This window comes from Schistocerca piceifrons, chromosome 9 (genome assembly GCF_021461385.2).
Source record: "Schistocerca piceifrons isolate TAMUIC-IGC-003096 chromosome 9, iqSchPice1.1, whole genome shotgun sequence".
Lineage (NCBI taxonomy): Eukaryota > Metazoa > Arthropoda > Insecta > Orthoptera > Acrididae > Schistocerca > Schistocerca piceifrons.
In genome coordinates, this window is record NC_060146.1 from 114,113,749 (window position 1) to 114,138,447 (window position 24,699).

At 40.8% G+C, this 24,699-nt stretch overlaps 1 protein-coding gene across 1 annotated transcript in view; it reads left to right on the plus strand.

Annotated features, from left to right (window-relative positions):
* Positions 1 to 24,699, plus strand: part of LOC124716914 — a 381,964-nt gene that overhangs the window by 200,425 nt on the left and 156,840 nt on the right. Inside the window, exons 12-15 of the mRNA XM_047243483.1 lie at positions 2,711 to 3,020; positions 4,912 to 5,084; positions 13,169 to 13,294; positions 21,517 to 21,724. Of these exons, the coding sequence (XP_047099439.1) occupies positions 2,711 to 3,020; positions 4,912 to 5,084; positions 13,169 to 13,294; positions 21,517 to 21,724 (817 nt within the window). The remainder of the gene's footprint in view (positions 1 to 2,710; positions 3,021 to 4,911; positions 5,085 to 13,168; positions 13,295 to 21,516; positions 21,725 to 24,699) is intronic.

Here is a 24,699-nt window from a genome sequence, read left to right on the forward strand (position 1 = left end):
ATATCTGTGTAATCAGTAGATCAGAAGAGGAATTGAAACAAATGGGCAAAGAACTGGACATGGCTGCCACAAAATTTAGGCTACTCATGAACAAAGCCAAACCAAATTACCTTGTTATGACTCATTTACAAGGTCAGAACACTGAACAGCTACTGTCACTGCAAGCTGGAGACTAGTTGTACAAGAGAGTTGACAAATTTAAATACCTGAAACTGCTTTTCATGGAGGACTCACCGTACGAAGTAGGGATCAACACTGATCCTTCTACAGCACAACACAGCTGCTTTTATACAGGTGCCTCTTGATACAGTTCAAAATTCAGCTGTAAAAAACCCTTATCCAACCCACATGGAATATCTGGAAGAAAGACTTTCATGAACTCCTTGTATTTGAGAGCAAAGTGCTGGAGAAGGTCTTTGGTCTGCTGTTGGCTGCAAACATTGGTGAATGGGGGATCAGAGAATATCATGAGCTAAACAAACTGTACCAAGATGCCAGTATAGCAGCAGGAATCATAAGCTGGAAGTGACTGCAGTTGACTGGACATGTGGCTCGAATGGAAGACAACAGGTAGCCATGGAAGCTCCTGGATGTCATCCTCATTGGTAGGAAACTAATGGGAAGAAGAAAGAAAGAGGTCAAGGTATGGCCTCCATGAAGATGTGCAACTGGTTGGATGGTGGGTGGCAGCGATGGATAGAAGACAATGGAAAGGAAACTTGTGACAGGGAGCAGTCTATTGGGCCCAATTGCATGAAAGTAAAAGTAAAAGTTGTGTAATTTATATCTCAATCTGTTCCAGATCTATGAAGATTTTCCATTTGTTGTGTCTAGACAAGACAGCCTCGAAACAATGAGAGGAAGCCGAAAGGCACGCGCTTAAACTCACGCAGGCTGGCGTGAGGTCTGAAACAGGATACGTAATGAATGCTATAAAGAAAAGTACATAGCTTCTGGAATACATTTGTAGAACATAGCTCTTGATGATACATTAATAGAATCTCAATATCAATTGAATACGGCGCCTTGCTAGGTCGTAGCAAATGTAGCTGAAGGCTATGCTAACTATCGTCTCGGCAAATGAGAGCGTATTTGTCAGTGAACCGTTCCTTGCAAAGTCAGCTGTACAACTGGGGCGAGCGCTAGGACGTCTCTCTAGACCTGCCGTGTGGTGGCGCTCAGTCTGCAATTACTGACAGTGGCGACACGCGGGTCCGGCGTATACTAATGGACCGCAGCCGATTTAAAGGCTACCACCTAGCAAGTGTGGTGTCTGGCGGTGACACCACACCATTTGTGATCAGATCTATGAAACATGATGAATGTTTGTAATCCTACAACAATTCTTTCCATGCTTCCCAAAATGGCATTTGCTGTCCATTCAATCTATAAAGCATCCAGGATCATCTTTATGCTTCACTCTCTGTCACCCCCTGGGGTCACATCCCTGTGGAACACCCAGGTGCAAAACCTGTCTGATACACCCATCCAGTATGTCCTACTCCATTCCCATCTCAGGCTTATGCTATCCCCCCTGTGAAAGCACTCATGGCATATACCAGCTCTGGTGCATTTTCTTCACAGCGTTTTATATGGGCATGACCTCTTACCAGCTTTTCACCAAATGAATGGCCACTGCCAAACTGTGGTCAAGAGGAGAGTTGACTACTTATTTGGCAGAACACATTGCTGAGAACAACTTTGCTCAGTTTCAGTGGCTGCTTCACAATCCATGTCATCTGGATCCTTCCGCCAAACACCAGCTTTTCTGATCTACATAGGTGGGAGTTGTCATTGTAACATATCCTTCATACCAAGCAAGATGGTGCACTGCTAACACACTTGACCCACATTTGGGAGGAGAGCAGTTGAAATCCTTGTCCAGTCATCAAGATTTTGATTTGTCATAATTTCCCTAAATTGGTCAAGGAGGATACTGGGATGGTTCCTTTGAAATGGGCACAGTCAATTTCCTTCCCCATTCTGAGCTTGTGCTGGACCTCTAATGACCTGGTTGACAGTTCTAATCTTTCTTGCTGCTAACACCCTGCCCTGTACCCATCTCCACCGCCAGCCCAGTACCCCAACTTCACTCATCATATGCCTGCACCTTTTCCCTGCAATTATCGCTCCCTCTATTCTGCCTCCCCCTCCCAATCCACTCCCCCATGTCAACATCATCATTCACTGCACTAACTGATCAGTGCCCATGTTGCATCCCTGCCCTATGCAGCTTCTACATCCCTGCCAGTCATCAGTCAGCTTTCTGCAACTTTCCCTCCTGCTCGCCAACTATTTTTTTCCCTTGGCCACTCCATCCAATAGAACCCCTCACTATAGTCAAAAAGCAGAACTGTTGGGCTGATATAATGTATTCAGACGCCAAAAGGTTGCCGTAAATGTGTGTTACGTGTAGCCTGTAGCTCGGTGCAGAATTCCCTAAAAAGGTACAAAGCTCTCAATCTCATTCATGTGTCCTCTGATGACTTAATACCTCTACTATTCATGGAGTTGTTACTTTTATGCTTAAATTATTTGCATTTCATAAGGACTTTCCAAACTACAAACATGATGATGCATTATCTAATTAAATTTTGTACAAAATAATTTATGTATTAGCCTACTTTGTTTGGCTCCCACATTGGGTACCCATAGCAAATCTAAAGCTCATGTGATGTTCAAGTGTTAGACCTGTTTCTCTGGTTTCTAGATGATGCTGGATGACTTGTGGAATGAGCCAACAATTAGTATTGTGGAGGATGCCCTCAACAACAGCAATCCTACCATCCGCTCAGACGCCATCTCGGCAGTCTGCTACGTGGGCCGGCCTCGCAAGAATCCCGTATCTTCAGCACACCTCTTGCTCAAATTGGAGCGGAGGGAGGCAGCTGTAATGTCGTTCCTCATCTCAAACTCCTGTTGTGACTGCGGACCTCTCAGGGAAGCAATCCTGGCTGGTGTGGGGACATTGTTGGAAGGCTTGCAGTTAGCTTGTGTTGACAGTGTTAGGAAGAAGAGAGGTTTGTGTACAAAAATTAATATATAAGCTTTCACCATTGTTGAGTTGTTGGAGCAAAACCTCAGTTGCTTGTGTTCAAGCACCATTGTTCATTATACAGAGTGACGAAGAATTCATTCATTCGGACTTCGCAGTGCAGTTCCACTATGAAAATGTCTCTCACAAAATTTCATCCTGTGCATATTTTGGGAAGTAAATGGTCATTAAATATTGGCAGTCTGGCAACACTGTAATCACATCTATGGTAACTATCTCTGTCAGCAAACAGAGTAGTGCTGTGAAGTTGGTGCAGTGGATAGTGCTTTGGGTTAGTGTCCGGGAGGTTGAGGGTTCGATTCTGGATCAAGAGTTATTTGTCTTTATTTACTAAAAGTAGCCTATGTGATGTGGTATCTGGCATCTTAATCATCATAGAGCGATTACAATGGGTATTCTACAACATATTTTAGATTAGATTAGATTCAGTTTTTGTTCCATAGACCCAAAAATGAGATGATTCTCGTGGATGTGGAACATGTCAGAGAGTATAACATAAAAACATAAACCATTTGAATATAATATTTACTACCCTGATCATTTCTCAGGAGATTGTCAAAATAGGTGAATACAATGCGGTAAACTGGAACAGCTAATATTTACAGAATTAACACGCTGTCAGAATGAAACATTGTTATGCACTATTAATAAATTTAAAATCATACACAAAATATGAATCTTGACTGTTGTGACCAAGTTCTGTCAGAACTGAAATCTAAAAGATATTTTTACTTTAGCTTGCTTAACAGTTCCTGATAAGATATACATCTATAGAGTAAAACGAGTTGCCTATCAAAAAGTCTTTCAAACTCTATTTAAACCATGCTTTATCTGAAACCAAGTTTTTAATGGTTTGCAGTTACACACTCAAACACAGAAATGGAAGTAGAAATGGTTAGTTTTTAAAAAAGCCGTTTGCATATCATGGATGTGAATTGTTTCATACCACTCCATCTACTAGATTACAAACCTGTTTTCTGCATATTCTCTCCCAATGGTCCCAAAGCTTGTTGCTAGCCCTACTGGTGTTGTAAGACCCTAACTAAATGTAGTGGGTCTGAAAGTGGCAAGAATAATAGTTGGTATTAGTCAATGGGACCATTGGGGGAGGGTATCAACAAAACAAGTTGGAATCTAGTAGATGCAGTGGTGCAGAACAATTCGTATCCACAATGTACCAAACGTTTCTTTAAATGCTGACCAATGAAAAATGATTGTATTTCCATTTCTGTGTTCATAGTATGTACCTGCGAATGTTTTGTTGAAGACAAGACACTACAGCATGACAGAGGCAATTACCATACACATGATTACAGTGTTGGCAGATTGCCAATTTTTAATGTCCATCTATTGCCTGAAATATGCGCAGGACGAAATTTTGTGAGAGACATTTTTGCATTGCCAGTATGTGAGGAATCATGCCACAGAGTCAGAGTGCACAAATTTTTCTTCACTCTATACGTGGTATGAATCAGCCAAGCTTTCCACTGAAGTATGCAGTAGTATCACATGTCTGCAAATGTGGAAGAAATATTTCTTTTTAAAATTCAGTCTTGATCACACCACGTATGTTACAAGAACATAGGTGACCGGTTTCGGTCATATCACATGACCACCTATGTTCTTGTAACATACGTGGTGTGATTTTGAAAAATGTGAATAGTGAGTGTATTAGCTTTAAAATTTGGAAAAGGAAGTGTCAAAAAAAGTCAGTTGTAATTATCAACAGTGTTTGAGATTTTAATGGTGAGAAAACAAAAAATGAATTAAGAGATTGGTATTTCTTTTCTACAGGCATGGTAATGTTTCTGGCTTAAAGTAACATTCCAAATAACTGAAGACTTATGTTGTTGCAGGTGATGCTCTCATTTGGAAGTATACTGGAAAGTTTCTGAGTGACTTGCACTCTTTCATCATATTGGGCCTAGCACCAGGTGAAGGGAACTATCAACGAAGAATACTATGCATAAGACTCCTGTCTGCCATTTTCAATGTGTTTGCATCAGCTTTTGATGAAAAATCAAATGAGGTAATGACACATAAACACATCTAAAAATGTGTAAGTTTTCTCTGAACTTTTCCACTTTTCTGAGACAGTCTCACTGCATGTTAAACATAAGAGAGTACAGCAGTATTGATCTTAAATCACCACATCTCCAGCTGCAACACCGATTGAAAATTTGAATAATCTATTACCTTGATAGAAACTTCATCAACAGGATACTATTGACCTATTATTGGAAATTGTGAAATTGAGACATCCACTGTCCACAAGTGCCAAGGCTTTACTTGCAACTGATAATGTTGTTCTATATAATCTTTTAAGTTAACTTTTAACAGAAACCAGTATAAGTGGGATCTTTTATATCTTAATAACTGATCATAGAACAATCTTATTGTTTTATTGATTGTCTGCTGAATAATTTGTAGAGTTCACCTGTTGACTATTCAACGTGTATTTCTTGAAAGACTGCTATATCTGATTATAATAACAATATACAGAATAGAAGATAAGCAACTGATCTCTAATTATAGGCCAGTCTCCCTCCTTCCTGTATTCTCAAAAACTTTTTAGAAAATAGTTTCCTACAGAATACCGAATTGGCTTTCTGAGAATAATCTCTAAACTGCAGGTCACATTTGCATTCCACAGATGCTTCTCTACTGAGAGTGTAGTATATTAAACATTAAATATGGTGTCACAAGGTGCAGTGCTTAGCTGGCTCCTGTTCTTTGCATACATAAATGATTTAATGGAAACATTGGAGGTATTCTCAAAAACTGTTTGCTGATAACACAAGTACACTGATAAAGGGCACAGTCATATCCGTTCTGAACACACCCAGGAGAATAGTCGAACAGGTGTGCAATTGGTTTATAGTTAACAACTTAATCCTTAATTCTACAAAAACTCCTATTATTATTTAATTGTTTAGGTAAAAAATCTACTCACCAAGCTGTAGCAGAACACATGGATAAGAGACTATTGTGATTAGCAAGATTTTGGATGCAGTGGCTCCTTCTTCAGACAGAAAGGCTGAAGGGAAAGGAAGAAGGGTGAAGGGAAAGGAATGGAAAGGTCTAGGAAAATGGGTAGATTTTGGGAAAGTCACCCAGAACTGCTGGTCAGGGGAGACTTACCATACAAGGTGAGAAGGAAAGACTGATTGCTAGGGACTGTAATGGATGATATTTGAAAACCTGAGAGCTTAAAGTGGATGGCAGGGTAATCTGCAAGAGAGAGATTACTACTAAAACATCATGCATGAGTTAATAAGAGTGAGAAGCTAAGTGCATTGTACGTAACAGAAGTGGGAGGGGACAGTGAAAAATAGGTGTGAAAGACAATGAAAGATGTAGAAAACTAAAATGGAGTGAAGCAAAGAGTAAATACAGTGAAGAAAGGCTGAGACAGAAGAAAGTAATGTAAATTAAGGCCAGGTGGGTGGCGAGAACCAGGGACATATTGTAGTGCTAGTCCCCACCTGTGGAATTCTGAGAAACTGATGTCTGGGGGAAGATCCAGATGGTGCTTGTGGTGAAACAGGTGCTGAGGTCACGAATGTCATGCCTCGGATGCCAAGGCTGTATGGGAGGGAACATTTGACATAGAAAGGATGACAACTGTCAAAATGTAAGTATTGTTGTTTGTTGTTAGGTTTAATGTGGGCAGAAGTGTGTGGCTGGCCTTTGGCAAGCACAAGATTAACATCAAGGAAAGTGGCATGGAATTTGGAATAGGACCATGTGAAATTTAATTGGGAGAAGGTATTCAGAGATTCCAGGAATTTTAGCAGGTCAGCCTCATCATGAGTCCATATGGTAAAGATGTCATCAATGTATCTAGACCAAACCAGAGGCTGAAAACTAATGGATCCCAGGAAAGCCCCTTCCAAGTGAGTCTTGAGAAGGTTGGCATAAGAAGGAGCCATCCTGGTTCCCATGGCCATACCCCTGATCTGTTTGTATGTCTGCCCCTCAAAGGTGAAGTAGCTGTTGTAAGTATAAACTTGATTAAGGTGAGTAGGAAGGATATAATAGGTTTGGAATCAGGTGGGTGCTGACTGAGGAAATGTTCAGCAGCAGACCAACCATGTATGTGTGGGATGTTGGTATAGAGGGAGGTGACATCAGTGGTGACACGTAAGGTGTGTGGTGGCAGTGGGACAGGCAAGGATTTCAGACAATCTAAGGAATGGTTGATATCTTTGATGTCTGTCATTTATCTTGATGACATTTGGATCGTAGACCCTACTCAGGAGGAGAATTTATAGACCTTAAGTCAGTTTTCCAATGCATCTAGAGATTGGCCTTTGTTGCAAGCTGGAAATGCTCAGTTTTTTCCTTTCAAAAGATGCATTTTTTAGGTCATGTGCTTAGTAAAGATGCTCTCTTCCCTACAGATGAACATATCATCATCAATTTGCCAGCACCCAAGGACATGGAAGAGCTCAAGTCTTCTTAGAGTGAGATTGCAGGTGTTGATCAACTAAGGCAGATATATGTTTGGTGGGTGCTTTGAAGCCAGCAATTATAGGATGGCCAGGATGATTCAGTTTGTGGACCTTAGGAAGAAGGTAAAAAGTGGGGGTGCATGGTTTGAGTGAGGTGAGAAGTTCTATAGATTGAGGTGTTAGTCCTTGTGAGGGGCCTGAGGTTTTAAGGAGGGGCTGTAGGTCAGTTTGAATCACAGGGATGGGATCTTGATGGCAGATGCTGTGTGCAGAGCTGTCAGACAGCTGGCGTAGACCTTCACTAACGTACTCCTTTTGGTCAAGTACTATGGTGGTAGATCCTTTGTCTGCTGGCAGGATAATGATGGAATCATCAGCTTTTAGGGAATGTAGATCCTGCAGTTCTGTTGTAGGGACTTGAAGAAAGTTGGTAAGGCAGTGTTGGGTATGAGGAATTCTTGGAAGGCTTGGAAGGGATGACTTTGAGGTGGTGGTGGTGGATCAAGTTGGGATCATGGTCTGAACTGTTCAAGGGAGGATTCAAATTCAGGTTTGCTGTTGAATTTTCTTGGTCCTCATCACCCCCTTTGGGCTTTACCAGTTTAATCACTTTCCTTTAGGAATCTTGTCTGTGCCTGGAATTTATCAATGGTATTTGTGACAGTTGATTCAGGATCTCCCCCATTTTGTCATTTTTCTTGAAATTTGGCTCATAGACCCTACTCAGGAGGAACATTTACAGAACCTTAATTCAGTTTTACATTGCATCTAGAGATTGGCCTTTGTTGCAAGCTGGAAATTCTCAGTTTTTTCCTTTCCGAAGATTCATTTTTTAGGTCACGTGCTTAGTAAAGATGGTCTCTTCCCTACAGACGAACATATCATCATCAATTTGCCAGCACCCAAGACCCTGAAAGATCTCAATTATTGTTAGAGTGAGAGTTTTTAGTATGCTCAATTCATTCCCCAGGCCATGCTGTTCTGCAAGTCTCTTAACTGATTTTGCCAAAAAGGCTTTAAGTGTGTCTGGTCTACGGATTGTCAATGGGCTATTCACTCCCTCAGGCAATGTTTTTACTCTGCTCCCTGTCTGGCATCATTTACACTGGGTAAGCCTTTAACCCTTGCATGTGATGTGTCCTGTGGCATTGGTGCACTCCTGTCCCATTGGAACCTAGACAACACTGAACAGCCCATCATTTATGCCTCAAAGACATTTTCCACTGTGTAGCATAATTATTCATAGGTGGAAAAGGAGTTAGAAAGTTTCACAGGTTCCTTTATGGAGTGAGGTTGCTTCTCATCACTGACCACAAGCTGTTGGTTTCCTTATTTCAACCTCATTCCAAGCTGCCAGATACAACTCCTCCACTAGTCAGAGTGATGGATCCTCTTTCCCAGTAACTAGTGTTACCATGTTGGATGATGCTTGAAGCAAGCCCTGTTTGATTTTCCATTTACAGCATGCAGAGTCATGATCGCATTGTCCACTGACTCTCTTTTTGGAAAAAACATATTGGCTGTCCAGTTGGGCTTGCTCGAGCTGGTCTCCTCAGGTGTGGTTCAGGCATATCATATGTTTTTTCTCCGATTTGATTGGCTCACTGTTGTCCTTGAGGTCCTCCTGCTTGCCACAAAGGAACAATGCTGTCAAATGGTTGTCACGCTGGTGTTGCAGCCTCGCATACTGCAGTTGCTACATACGTACTGGGGTATGACTTATATGAAGGCGTTGGCATTATGTCACATCTACTGAATGGTCGTGACTTGTAACATCTGGAGTGGCCTTGCGAGTCCTGTGAACAGAACCAGATTGCACCAGTTGTCTCCTTGACCACTCCCAGAACACCCCTGAGACAGGGTGCATGTCAATTTCAGTGCTCCATTTATGGACAGCATGCAGCTGTTGGTGTTCGATGCAATGTCCAGTTTTCCTCACCTAGCCAGACTGTTGTCCAATTTTCTGTACATAGTGAAGCTATCCTCCATGTTATAGACTGTCACTGTTCATGCATTGTTGATTGTTTTTTCCATAGAGGGATCCCCTCAGACCCCCATGTTTGATAGCAGCAGGTAGATTGTACCATGTGAGTTTGAAGACTTTTGCAGCCACAGTGGCATCCAGGATCTGATTACCATCATGTTTCACCTGGGTTATAACTCAGAAGTGGACTTCTTTATGTGTACGTTCAGGATCCAAAGAAGAAGTCTGTGTCTGTCTCTTCCCACGATGTGTTGTCGAGTTTTGTGGCTACATACCAGGCAACATCAGTCATCAGGTTCAGCCTGACAGAACGTTTGCATGGGTGCCAGCCACAGGGTCTCCTGGATATGTTGTAGCATGAGATGCATGCCACGAACAACTATGGGCCACCACATTTTCCCCAGGGCTGCTCAATGTTTTGTGTTTTGGCTGGCAGCAGGGGTGGCTGCCAGGTGTCATGGTGAGCCACAAAGGTTGGCATTTGTTTATGGTTGGTATTGTAGGGGAGCAGTTGACTTTCTATGCCAATCAGATGGGACTACACCTATTGAGGAATTGCTGTTATGGCTTTCTGTTCAGGCGAGCAACAGGTTAAATCATGATGCTGTTCCAGAGGGGGAATTCCCAATTGCCACAGTGCACCCTGTTGTAATCCGTCCATGCCTTCTGCAGCCTCATTCTCCAGTGAGGCTCATGCGTCTGCCTGCTGAGGTGGAGCCTTTTCATTTCATCTCATCCCCTCCCCTTCTAAAACCTTGCTCCCTTCATTAATGGAGGTAGTCTCATCCCCACTGACCCCAAAAGGCAGGTCATTGCCACAGCCTCCATGTACTTCCAGCCTTCTGGGGGAGTCGGCAGTGTTGACATTGCCTCTGCTGCTGTGTTCTCCGGCACTCTCTCTCTTTTTCTGCCAGAGGCTGTGGCCCAATCCTGGCCACTTTTTGGCCTTGCATGGCCTTATCAGGGGCAAAGGATTTAGTACCCCACTAACACATTGAGATGGATGCAGATGAACTGGCAAGGGTAGCACAACAGAGTAGGCCAGAAACCTGCCAGGGAGTGTGCATGCATCGAGTAGTATAGGAAGACCCGCTGATGTAAGTTTTTACATGTGGGTATACATAAGTGGAGCAGGCCAGCACTCACACTGCATTCATCCACTGTGGGTGTCAGCTTTCACTTTGTGCTTAGTCATTAGCTGCCTGCACTAGATGCGTGCTGAGTTATTGCCACACACATCTCTACATGGTTTCGGATGCTCTACTTGCTGTAGCTCAACATATGTGTGGTGTTCGTTTCCTCTCTTGGGTTTCTTTTTCCGGTTGTTACCTAGCCACTGCTGACCTGTGAACTATGCCTGTGCAGATACTAAAAGCTGGATTGTCAACGAGTAAGGTGGCAACCTGGGGAGAGGTCTCATTTTTCCAATGTTTTTATAGGCACTGCAGTATTACTTCTGGCATCATGGTGTGTGGAGCCATGGGTATGAATTTAGGACACATCTGGTAGTGACTGAGGAATCTCTGACAGTGCAGCAGTATGTCACAGACATCCTGCATCCTCAAGTTTTACCTGTTATATGATGGTATTGGAGTGCCATGTTTCAACAGTGCAGTTTTCACCTATATATCACACGTGTGTCTATGAACTATCTGCATGATGCTGCAGTACTCACACGGGCAGCAACATCCCCATATCTGTCCTCAACAGAATATGTGTGTGACTACCTCAGATCCCAATTCTGTCCCATTGTCAGTATCCAGGACATGAGATTACAACAACCTTCCAAACTGAATTAGTGCTTTCATCCAGACCAGAGAGGGTACTATGCCATACTGATAAGTGGGCTCAGACAGACAAGTTCTTTGTAAATTGGAATCCTTAACATAACCACTGTAATAACATCACTTACTATCTCAACCTATTAACTTTCTTTTCCTCCTCCTGTTCTGGGTGCTTCACTATTTTTACCAGACAGTGCAGCTTAATGCTAATGGCAGGATGGTGCCTTTGAAAAGGATGCAATCAGTTTCTTTCTTTCCCTGCTGCACGGGATTAGCCGAGCGGTTTAAGGCGCTGCAGTCATGGACTGAGCGACTGGTCCCGGCAGAGGTTTGAGTCCTCCCTCGGGCATGGGTGTATGTGTTTGTCCTTAGGATAATTTAGGTTAAGTAGTGTGTAGGTTTAGGGACTGATGACCTTAGCCGTTAAGTCCCATAAGATTTCACAGACATTTGAACATTTGAAGTTTCTTTCCCCAGCCTGAGCTTGCATTCCATCTCTCATGGCCTTATCATTGACAGGACATTAAATCCCAGTCTTCACTTCTTTTATACCACCTCAAAAATAATTTTCTATCATACCACTGTATGAAGTTTGAGGTGTTACATTTTGTTCCTAGCTAAAACTGACTGTGTCTTCTTTCATTAGACATTCACCACAGCTACTGTAATTTTGATTAGGTAACACCTACATAATTTCCAAAAACAAAATTATATTTTGATATAATAAAGTTTAGGCTGTGTTTACCTCTCAGTCTGAGGTATTATTTCAACAGTATACATTACCCCTTTAAATTATATTAATATTTTGTTGTCCAATGCCTCCTCTATCTGGTGAGCAACAACGTATCATGACTCATAAATGTAGAAATGTTTTGGACATAATGAGACTGTCACAGTAGATCATAATAAATTAAAATACTTTAAACATTCCGTACAGAAAACCAATCCACTGCTAGAATTGACTACATTAAAATAATATTTCTACTCATCAATTAATCAATTAGAATTTTTTAAGCAAAAACACGCTTGTAAGTAAATTAATTATGGGAACACAAAGGATATACATATCAATATTATGAAAAGAAAAGTTGCCACTCACCATATAGCGGAGGTGCTGAGTTGCAGATAGGCGTAACGAAAAGACTGTCACAAATAAAGCTTTCAGCCAGTAAGAAGTCATTTATGTGAGTTGCTTTTGCATGAGTGTGTGTGTCTACTTTTAAATGTGCCTGTCTGCTACTCAGCACCTCCTTTATGTGCTGACTAGTAGATTATCCTAATTTTTATTGTTATTCCATCCTGGATGTACATTTTTGAACACGATGTTGCTTTCTGAAGATCTGTTCACAATAATCATTCCACAAAATATTTTGGGACCATACACTTTTGTTCATATAATGTCCTGTCTTTATGGACATAAATGGGCCAAACAGCAAACTTGGCATCCAGTAGGTGCAGCCACCACAGTTTGCTGTGGACATCACAGTATTATACTCGATTTTATTTTATATGAAACAAACCATTTGAAATACACCTGAATACATAGACTCATCTGTTAGCTCCATTTATTAAATTTTATCAGAATGCAGACCTGAGTTTTGCACTTTTAATCAGTCAGGGGTAAAGAAACACCTTGGTAGCCTTGCTTCACTGTAATTTCTCCACACATGTGATTCCTGAAATATGTAGGAATGTAAATGGACTAAAATGATGGTAATGCTCTTTTTCTTAATATTAGGCACAGTGAAACATATATGAACTCCAAGATACTTTTTCATAGAAAGCTGGTAACAGGTGTGTGTTAAACATCATTCTCATAACAAATTTTCTTCACATTCAAAAGTCAGTTATCTGTCTTCTTAAAAATGTGGCTTTGGTTTGTTTGTTTCAGGTCTTGTCAAGGCTAAAAGAGGAAGGAAACTGGAAATTTAGTTCGCTGGATGTCTGCAATCTTTTAGCTTATATTCTGTGTGAAGATGTCTCTAGTGATATTACTGAAGCATCTGCTGAGATTTTGGTAAGTATGTGGTGAAACTATACCAGTGCTATTCTCCAACTTCACTTTTCTGTACACACACACACACACACACACACAGGTTTGTGTTTGTTTGTGTGTCTATCAACATGCCAGTGCTTTCTTTTGGTAAGTCACATCATCTTTGTTTATAGATATATTTTTCCTATGTGGAATGATGTAACTTACCAAACGAAAGCGTTGGCATGTTGATAGACACACAAACAAACACAAACACACACAAAATTCAAGCTTTCACAACCAACGGTTGCTTCATCAGGAAAGAGGGAAGGAGAGGGAAAGACGAAAGGATGTGGGTTTTAAGGGAGAGGGTAAGGAGTCATTCCAATCCCGGAAGCGGAAAGACTTACCTTAGGGGGAAAAAAGGACAGGTATACACTCGCACACACACACATATCCATCCGCACATATACAGACATATATATTGTATATGTGTGGATGGATATGTGTGTGTCTGCATGTGTATACCTGTCCCTCTCTCCCCCTAAGGTAAGTCTTTCCGCTTCCAGGACTGGAATGACTCCTTACCTTCTCCCTTAAAACCACATCCTTTTGTCTTTCCCTCTCCTTCCCTCTTTCCTGATGAAGCAACCGTTGGTTGCGAAAGCTTGAATTTTGTGTGTGTGTTTGTGTTAAATTTGGCCAACACATACATCTATGTTTCATATTAAAAAAATTACAAAAGTTATCAACAGCTATATGCTGAGTTGGTATCTTTACTGCTTCCATAATTCGTATTCCACTCAAGAGTGTCCAAAATAATACCAAAATTGGTTACTATGCACAATTAAAAACACACACAGCTCAATAATTCCTAATGTATAAATTAATTTTTTGAAAATCCTGCCCTCAGCTTTATCTCACTCTTCAGCTCTTCTGTAGTGTCAGTGAATTTTTTGAGATGATTTTTGTAATGTCAATGGTTTTTCTTATATATATGTAATTCAGTTAATTTCGTTAGTGTGACTAAGACATTGTGAACCTGAGTGGGAGGGGGTAGGCGAAAAACACACACACACACACACACACACACACACACACACACACACACACACATACACCAGGCAGTCATGCCTAGAGCAACATTCTGTACCAACCAACAACCATGTTATCCCCTGTCATGTGGCATCTTTTGGATTTAGTATGGGGATGAGGTTGGGGGCATGGATTAACCGCATCATCTTCGAGCTGTTTTCAGCTTTCTTGACCTTGGAGCCACTACTTCTCACTCAATAGGTTCTCAGCTGGCATCATAAGTCTGAAAATACCCTGTTCCACTCCTCCCACCAATGGAAAAAAAATCTAGTTATAAAATGTAGCAAAATTCTGTATTTAGGAACAATAGTACTTCTGGTGTCACCGCCAGACGCCACACTTGCTAGGTGGTAGCTTTTAAATCGGCCGCGGTCCGGTAGTATAAGTCGGACCCGCGTGTCGCCACTGTCAGTGATCGCAGACCGAGCGCCACCACACGGCAGGTCTAGAGAGACATACTAGCACTCGCCCCAGTTGTACAACCGACTTTGCAAGGAAAGGTTCACTGACAAATACGCTCTCATTTGCCGAGACGATAGTTGGCATGGCCTTCAGCTGAGTCAATTGCTACGACCTAGCAAGGCGCCATCACCAAGTTATATTGAGATGATAATACTGTATCAACAAGACCAATGTTCACCAATTGTGGATTAAAGTTAAGTATTCCAGAAGCTACGTACTTTTCTTTATAGCATTCATTACATATCCTGTTTCAGACCTCACGCCAGCCTGCGTGAGTTTAAGCGCGCGCCTTTCGGCTTCCTCTCATTGTGTCTAGGCTGTCTTGCCTAGACACAACAGTACTCATTATCTAAACTCAGAACCATAAGACAATGCCAAAATTGGGAAAAGACATGCAACAAATGGGAAATCAGGCATGTAACATGTGCTGCAGTAATTCTTTGTAGCACATACTGCATTATAACTGGCTGACGCAGTTACATTTAACCTTATGTAAGACTGGACTTCAAAAAGTAAGTTACACTCGTGGTCCCATATAAAGATGTTTTCACAACAAGAGTGGTGCATTGTCAGTGTTTGGATAACAGGTACATCACAGTTTTGGTGTGAAATGATGTGGCAACTGGAAATGTACTCCATTGTTGAAGTACATTGGACAGTACAATTCTAAATTGCACACAGATTCACTGTGAAATTCTGGCAGTGGATGGATCAAATATAATGTTACATTTAGTCAACGTGAAATGGTGCCAACAATTCAGCTGAGCCCACACCAACATGATGTTGATTAGGAAGAAAAGCCATCAACATCGAACACAGGTGACAATGTCCAGGCAGTCTAGGAACTGATACACACCAGTCTCAGCTTTTCTGATGACAAGAAAGTTTGCACAGCTGATTTCTACTGTCAAGGAACCCAATGATTTGTTGTTTACAGAGACTTGGCGACTATGTTGTACGGTAGTGTCATGTAACTATGTCATCTGGAAGTGTAGTGCGCCATTTGATAAAAACTACTTGCCTCGCAATAATAATGTATAACATATATTTTGAGCTCCATGCATATCTCTTCTTGAATTAACTGGATCAGATACACACAAGAGCAATTGAATTTCTTGCTGACAGTATCAAGAGTATTATGAAAAGGTTAGACTGCTACTCACAATGTAGAGGAGCCATTAAGAAGTGGACAGGCACAATGAAAATTGCAGATGACTTCTCCCATGAGGCACAATTGCAGTCTATAGTCCCGTCCACAACTCAGTGTGTGTGTGTGTGTGTGTGTGTGTGTGTGTGTGTGTGTGGGGAGGCCTTTTGGCTGATAGATGTATAGTAGTTATTTCATAGTGCCCTTCTGCAAATTGACTTTACGTTGTTTGTTGACAGTTTCAGTGTGTCATAGCATGGCCTTCAGGAGATGTGAAAACATTCTTATCAAGGACCACTCAAACCACCTCCCACAACTCTGTTGAGATTGGTGTAAGCTGGATACAATATACAGACTTCCTCAGTAAAATTATGGTCAGATAACATGGGGCCTCCACAATCACTCTTATATTTTAGGAGATACTCAAAGCATTCTGCCATAATGTACTAGCAGTTACATAGAACCTCATTTTCTGAGACCTTTGTATTTTTTGGAGAAATCCTTTTTTGAGCTATGGAGTAGATGCAGATACACAGCTGCATGCCGGTACTGCAGCTCTACAGTTCAACTGCAGTGAGGCTTTGTGGCAGGTGGAGTGGACAAGGGAGATGCAGATCACATGTGGTGTGCTGTGGGTGAATAAATGGGTGCAGGTCACTCTCGTCAACAATATTTTTGTTACAAAGACTGAAAGAATGCAAGTGCTGTTTTTTCTATGCTGTGGATGCTGAACTTAGAAATGAAATCAGTTTTTGGTTATTGGCTCAGTTTTCTTATGACACACTACCCTCTGCCTATTGGAATCTTTGAAAACGTTGCATATTAGTTTTTCTACTGTGGCTTAACTTAAACATTCTGCAGACTTACTGAAATATTTACAGGGAATTACCACACATAACAGTCACTTCATAAATCTACATCCAGGAAATGAAGATGGTTTGACAGCACTGCCAATGAGTGATGCTTAAACACATAAACTCATGTCGTGTTTGTTTCCACTTGCATCTCAGCATCAAGAATTCTGACAATTGTTGGAAGTGACTCCTTATTCCACTAAGTTAATGAAACTTTGTGCTTTGTGTTAATTCAGAAGAGGACAGAAGTGGAAATACTCCATACCTGTGTAAAAAGTGTAGTTTTTTATTGTTATATCTGTAGATAGTTAGCTCTGAAATTGCAAAAACTTAATCCTCTTATGAAGAAGTGCTAAGAATTTTATTTTGGGTGTAAGGTTGAGGACAGGTACAAGAACTGTTCCCTCCCCCCGCCCCCTTCCCCCATCCCTCCGACACACACACACACACACACACACACACACACACACACCACACACACACACACACACACACACACACACACACACACACACACACACACACACAGAAACAAATTTATACTTTATTATGTGACCAGGAGCCAACATGCATCTTGTGTCCATGTGTTTGTAACTCTCGCTGTCATCAGAAATCTTTGCTGCAAAATGATCTTTGACCAAAACCAGAAATGCTGCTCAGGCAGTGGCATCAGTGAGTTTGTGCAGTGCATGATGACAGTGACATGGAAAATGCATTCAGGAGGGGGAGACAGAATAGAGGCATGGAAGATTATGGAGAAGAAAGTGTTGCTGTAGGATGCATGAAGCTGGGTTGTGGGATAGGGGAGGAGATATGTGTGGGGCAAGGCCTAACAGATGGTGAGACAAGGAGGATTACAAGATCAGAGGTCATGTTCTGAGGATAACTCCCATCAGTAGTTCAGGGAAGCTGATGTTGTACCATAGGATCCAGATATCATGAGTTGTGAAGTAAATATTGAAACAGAGCATGTTGTTTTCAGCAGTGTATTATGCTGCTGGGTGGCTAACTCTGCTCTTGGCCACTGTTTGGCAGTGTCCATTTGTTTGGCTGGACAACTGGTCAGTGGTTGTCCTAAGAAATTCCAGCAGAGCTGGTATACACCGAGGTGACAAAAGTCATAGGATAGCCATGTGTCCATATAAAGATGGTAGTAATAAAAGGGGAGTGCTCTAGTACTCAGGTGATTTGTGTGAAAAGGTGTCTTATGTGATTTGGCTGCACAATGAGAATTAACAGGCTCGGAATGCTGAATGGTAGTTGGAGCTAGACACATGGGACATTCTATTTTTGAAATTGTTAGGGAATTCAATATTCCAAGATCCACAGCACCAAGAGTCTGCCAAGAATACCAAATTTCAGGTTTTATCTCCACAACAGACAGTGAAGTGGTCGATGGCTTTCACTGACCGAGAGCAACAGCATTTGTGTAGAGTTGTCACTGCTAATAGACAAGCAATACTGCATGAAATAACCACATAAATCAGTATGGGACATACAATGAATGTATCTGTTAGGACAACGTGGTGAAATTTGGTATTAATCTGCTATGGCTGCAGACAAATAACATGAGTGCCTTTGCTGACAGTATGACATCGCTTGCATTGCCTCTCCTGAGCTCATGAGTACATCTGTTGGACCCTATGTGACTGGCAAAAATGTGACCTTGACAGATGAGTCCCAGTTTCAGTTGGTAAGAGCTGAGGGTAGGTTTTGAGTGAGGTGCAGACCCCACGAAGCCGTGGACCCAAGCTGTCAACAAGACATTGTGCAAGCTGGCAGTAGTTCCACAGCGATCTGGGCTGTGTTTATGTGGAATGCACTGGAGCCTCTGGTCCATCTGAACCAATCATTGACTCGAAATGGTTATGTTCTGGTACTTGGATACCATTTGCAGCCATTCATGGACTTCATATTCCCAAACAATGATGAAATTTTTGTGGATGACATTGTGCCATGTTACAAGGCTGCAGTTAATCACAACTGGTTTGAAGAACATTCTGAAAAATTCAAGTGAATGATTTCACCACCCAGACTGCCCAACATGAATCCCATTGAACATTTATGGTACATAATGCAGCAGGCAAAAAGGAATACAAACGTCTCAAAAATGAGATCGACAGGAAGTGCAAAATGGCTAAGCAGGGACCTTACATCCCGGAAGGTTTACCAGAAGATATGTCATCCGGTCGTGAAAGCCTTCATACTATAAACAGGGATGGCTAGAGGACAAATGTAAGGATGTAGAGGCTTATCTCACTAGGGGTAAGATAGATACTGCCTACAGGGAAATTAAAGAGACCTTTGGAGAAAAGAGAACCACTTGCATGAATATCAAGAGCTCAGATGGAAACTCAGTTCTAAGCAAAGAAGGGAAAGCCGAAAGGTGGAAGGAGTATGTAGAGGGCCTATACAGGGGTGATGTTCTTGAGGACAATATTATGGAAATGGAAGAGGATGTAGATGAAGATGAAATGGGAGATATGATACTGTGTGAAGAATTTGACAGAACACTGAAAGACTGAGTCGAAACAAGGCCCCAGGAGTAGACTACATTCCATTAGAACTACTGACAGCCTTGGGAGAGCCAGTCCTGACAAAACTCTACCATCTGGTGAGCAAGATGTATGAGGCAGGCGAAATTCCCTCAGACTTCAAGAAGAATATAATAATTCCAATCTCAAAGAAAGCAGGTGTTGACAGATGTGAAAATTACCGAACTATCAGTTTAATAAGTCACAGCTGCAAAATACTAATGCGAATTCTTTACAGACGAATGGAAAAACTGATAGAAGCTGACCTCGAGGATGATCAGTTTGGATTCCGTAGAAATGTTGGAACACGTGAGGCAATACTGACCCTACAACTTATCTTAGAAGAAAGATTAAGGAAAGGCAAACCTACGTTTCTAGCATTTGTAGACTTAGAGAAAGCTTTTGACAATGTTGACTGGAATACTCTCATTCAAATTCTGAAGGTGGCAGGTGTAAAATACAGGGAGCGAAAGGCTATTTACAATTTGTACAAAAAGCAGATGACAGTTATAAGAGTCGAGGGATATGAAAGGGAAGCAGTGGTTGGGAAGGGAATGAGACAGGGTTGTAGCCTCTCCCCGATGCTATTCAATCTGTATATTGAGCAAGCAGCAAAGGAAGCAAAAGAAAAGTTTGTAGTAGGTATTAAAATCCATGGAGAAGAAATAAAAACTTTGAGGTTCGCCAATGACGTAATTCTGTCAGAGACAGCAAAGGACTTGGAAGAGCAGTTGAATGGAATGGACAGTGTCTTGAAAGGAGGGTATAAGATGAACATTAACAAAAGCAAAACGAAGATAATGGAATGTAGTCGAATTAAGTTGGGTGATGATGAGGGAATTAGATTAGGAAATGAGACACTTAAAGTAGTAAAGGAGTTTTGCTATTTGGGGAGCAAAATAACTGATGATGGTCGAAGTAGAGAGGATATAAAATGAAGACTGGCAATGGCAAGGAAAGCATTTCTGAAGAAGAGAAATTTGTTAACATCGAGTATAGATTTAAGTGTCAGGAAGTCGTTTCTGAAAGTATTTGTATGGAGTGTAGCCATGTATGGAAGTTAAACATGGATGATAAATAGTTTAGACAAGAAGAGAATAGAAGCTTTCGAAATGTGGTGCTACAGAAGAATGCAGAAGGTTAGATGGGTAGATCACATAACTAATGAGGAGGTACTGAATAGAATTGGGGAGAAGAGGAGTTTGTGGCACAACTTGACTAGAAGAAGGGATCGGTTGGTAGGACGTGTTCTGAGGCATAAAGGGATCACCAATTTAGTACTGGAGGGCAGCATGGAGGGTAAAAATCGTAGAGGGAGACCAAGAGATGACTACACTAAGCAAATTCAGAAGGATGTAGGCTGCAGTAGGTACTGGGAGATGAAATAGCTTGCACAGGATGGAGTAGCATGGAGAGCTGCATCAAACCAGTCTCAGGACTGAAGACCACAACAACAATGGAGAGATCAGTTCATACACAAAATCCTACATTGGCAATACTTTTGTAATTATGGCAGTATGGTTCAGTATTTCTGTAGGGAACTTCCAGCAACTTGTTTACTCCATGCCATGTCAAGTTGCTGTACAATGCCAGGCAAAAGGAGGTCTGACATCAAATAAGAAGGTATCATGTGGCTATTGTCAACTGACTGTAAGATGTGGCTTGTCTCATAAGTCAAGTCTATTACAAGACTGCTGCCTCTCCCTCTGAGCTATCAGCCACTCTCCCACACCCATACTCCCTCTCTCCAATTACTTTCTCCCTTGTCCAGTCCACCTGCCACAAAGCCTCACTGCAGTTGAATTGTAGAGCTGCAGTACCGGCATGCAGCTGTGTATCTGCATCTACTCCATAGCTCAAAAAAGGATTTCTCCAAAAAATACAAAGATCTCAGTTTTATTTATATACCTTGTGGTTACTCAGGACCTCCACTATTTGGTGAGTTGCTGCCTTCACTCCTCAAATTATTTACATTCTCACAGTTTCCGTTACCCGATCAATTACTCATGAGTGCATTCTTAATTTCTCTTTGATGAACCATTCATACATATTGCTGTATTTTTCATTTTGGGTGATTATAGCCATGTTTTTATTTGAAAGAGTGTGTGTGAAAATATAGCACAAATATTCCACTAAATTTTGTAAAAATAAAAAATGCATTTTCATTTGCAGAAATCCCAGTTTCGCCCTGGTACAGTGAACTCACAACACCGCCCCTGCCACCTGACCTGTGCCGCCCTGAGCTGTACGAGGAGCGTACTTTTCCACTGCACACAGAATGCACCTGTGGCCTTCTCTGTGGTTGCTTCCTGGCTTGGAGTAACTGGTACAATCTGCAAGAATTGCCTTTGTTCAGAATATGGCAACAAACATCTAACAGGTATGAGACAGCCCAGTGTCTGTTAGATTCAGTTAGACTAGAGACTTGCAGGCAGTTCCATCCGAAAAGAGTGAGATTCCTAGGTGTGTGTTTGTTGTCTGAAGACTTGAGATCAAATACGAACATGTCTGATCTGACAAACAAATCATGTCTGGATAAGCAAAGCACTAAAATTGTATGGAATTGAATTAAATAAGTGCACAAAAACTTCTGTATATGAGCCACCTTTAATCACTTTTGCAAGAGGACGTTTGAATGAACAAGGCATGTATACTTAATTATTTGTATCAAAGGAAAATTCAGCAAAGAAAATTAATCAATTATGACACAGAATTGATGGTCAGTGTTGCCTTCATGAGGCAGTCCCAGGTTTTTGAAGTAATAGTTCCTTCTTCAGGGAGGAGAGAAAGAGAGAGAGAGAGAGAGACAAGTAGGGGAAAATTAAAAAGGAATGTTAGTTCACTCAGACTCACCTGTAGTGAGAATGAGGACACCTGATAATGAATGGTCAGCTGTCAGAGAGGGTAAGTCAGAGACGGTACATTGCTAAATGCTGTGAGCTTTATTCCTGATTTTCTTTTGTTGGGCTGAATTCCATACAGAATCTTGTGCTTCTCTCAACAGTAAATGCTTCAGTGTATATTGTCTTTGTGAATATTTGAATGAAGCACCATTGAATCAAAGTCTGCATAGATCAGGGGTACGGACCCATATAACAAGGTTCATTTAACTTATGCTGTTCGTAAAATATTTAATGTCATAGAATTATTAATTTCTAAATATTTTTTATGTCTCTGATAGTTTTTGTTAATGAAAAAATGAATGGTAATGTACTACCTCAAGGAAAATTCATAAAATGCACCAGAACTCATGTAAAATTACTGGTCTGTATCCAAAAATTTGCATAGGTTCATTTGCAAAAATGAGTTTGATACCTGTATCTCAGTACTCAATAATGTTATAATAATGGCTTCTGTTATGATTCCATTGAGACTGTTCATCAAAGTGAAAATTGATCGTTATATGTGACATATACATTGCTGGGTTTCATCTCAGGATCTCTGGCCAATGTTTGTTTAATAATTTTTGTGGTGTTTCGTTGTCAAGAGTGGCTGGCATTGTCAAATATTCAGCCTCCATTGCTTTGAGCTCAAACTGCCAACAGCAGTATTGTGTGAATCTTTGACAATGCCAGTGACATGTTTTTGCAAAATGTCAGAAAAGTCATTAAACTAATGTTGGCTGAAGATCGAGAAGCAAAATCCAGTATGTCAACAAATAGCCATGCACACTTAAATGATTCTGTAGATCATACATACGTGTATCATATCAAAAAGTATCTAAAGTGAAGTAGATGCCTCACCCTAAATGTGGGGTTTGAGGAAGCCATGCTACCCCAAGAACACAGTGGCCAGATGTTTGGAATTCCCTTGCTCTCTATTCAATTGGAGGACCTTGTTGGCTCAAATTGAAACTGAGTGTAAGCTCTCCCTCCAAAAAACCCATCTGTTACTAGTGCTATCCTTAACACAATGATTTTTGTGGACTTCTGTTAAACACCTTGTATAGTAATGGCATTGGCATATGTTTTTGAGATTGATCTTCCTGATTTCATTGTGTGGCTGCCTGAAAGTAAGAGAATATATTTGCTCCTCAATGATGGAAGACTTTATGGGCCAAAATAAGTTTCTTTAAAGCTTTCTGAAGATTGTTCTTATTTCTAGTATTGATTCCATGAAATGAGCTGCTGGGTTCGAAAAATAATATTTTTAGTGACAAATTTCATTAAGGAATAAATGTATTGGGAAAAAGTAACTAGTATCCCCAGGTCCCTAAACAGGCCTCCACAGGATGTTCTTGATTTCACTGGACTTGCATTCAGGAGGACGATGTTTCAAACTTGTGCCTGGCCATCCTGATTTAGGATTTCCCTAAATCACTTCAGGCAAATGCTGGGATGGTTCCTTTGAAAGTGGATGGCTGATTTCCTTTCCCATCCTTTCCTAATCCAAAATTGTGCTCTGTCTCTAATGACCTTGTTATTGACAGCACATTAAACACTGATCTCCTCATCCTGCTTGAGTTCACACTATAAATAATTCTTATTACATGTTTTTGAACTCAGAAAACTATAGCTTGTTTGCTGTCATTAATTTTCATTTCTCCCAATTTCATTCAATATCTCCTCATTAGTTATTTGATCTACCCATATACTTTTCAACATTCTCCAGTAGCAAACTGAAAAGAGGGGGTGATTTATGAGACTTATCTATAAGTTCACTACCCAAAAAAACATTTTCAGAATTAATAATTTTAGAAATAATTAGCTCAACAAGGTGTGTCTTGGAGCAGAAAAGCTATACCATGTCACCACATGACAGGGATAGAAGTAGCAATGTTAGTGATTAATCTGTAATATGTAGCTTTCATAGCAAATAGTGATGTTCTAGGATCTTTTGTAAGACAAAATTACGTCAGATGGTTTCAGTTTGAGATTGTTATACCAGAGAAAAAAATACAGTCATCCATCACTATTTCAGTCTGAAACCACAAGAAAGCCCACATGACTTCCATAGCATTCCAGTTTATACAAGTTGTCTAGTTCATTTATAATCTGTTCTTACTGCAAAAATTTTACATTTATTTAACATAGAATATTTCTTGGCTTCCCCTTTTTAACTTCAACATTACATTTTCTGTTACATAATTACAGTAACACTACTTAAAATTCAAATTGAGTACACTGGTTTTCATTTTCTGAAATGTCATTAATTAGTCTACTAATATGAAGTTTCAACACTCACCCACATAAATTTGGGAGTTTAATGTGGAGATAAATTCATAATCAATTTTAGTTTTGTGTAGAAGTCACAGTTCATGTAAAATTTTAGAATTTTTCAGTCTGGAAACAATGAGCTTCTCCATACTTCCCTATTTTTATTAGACATTGTTAATATTGCCTATTACAAAATTAA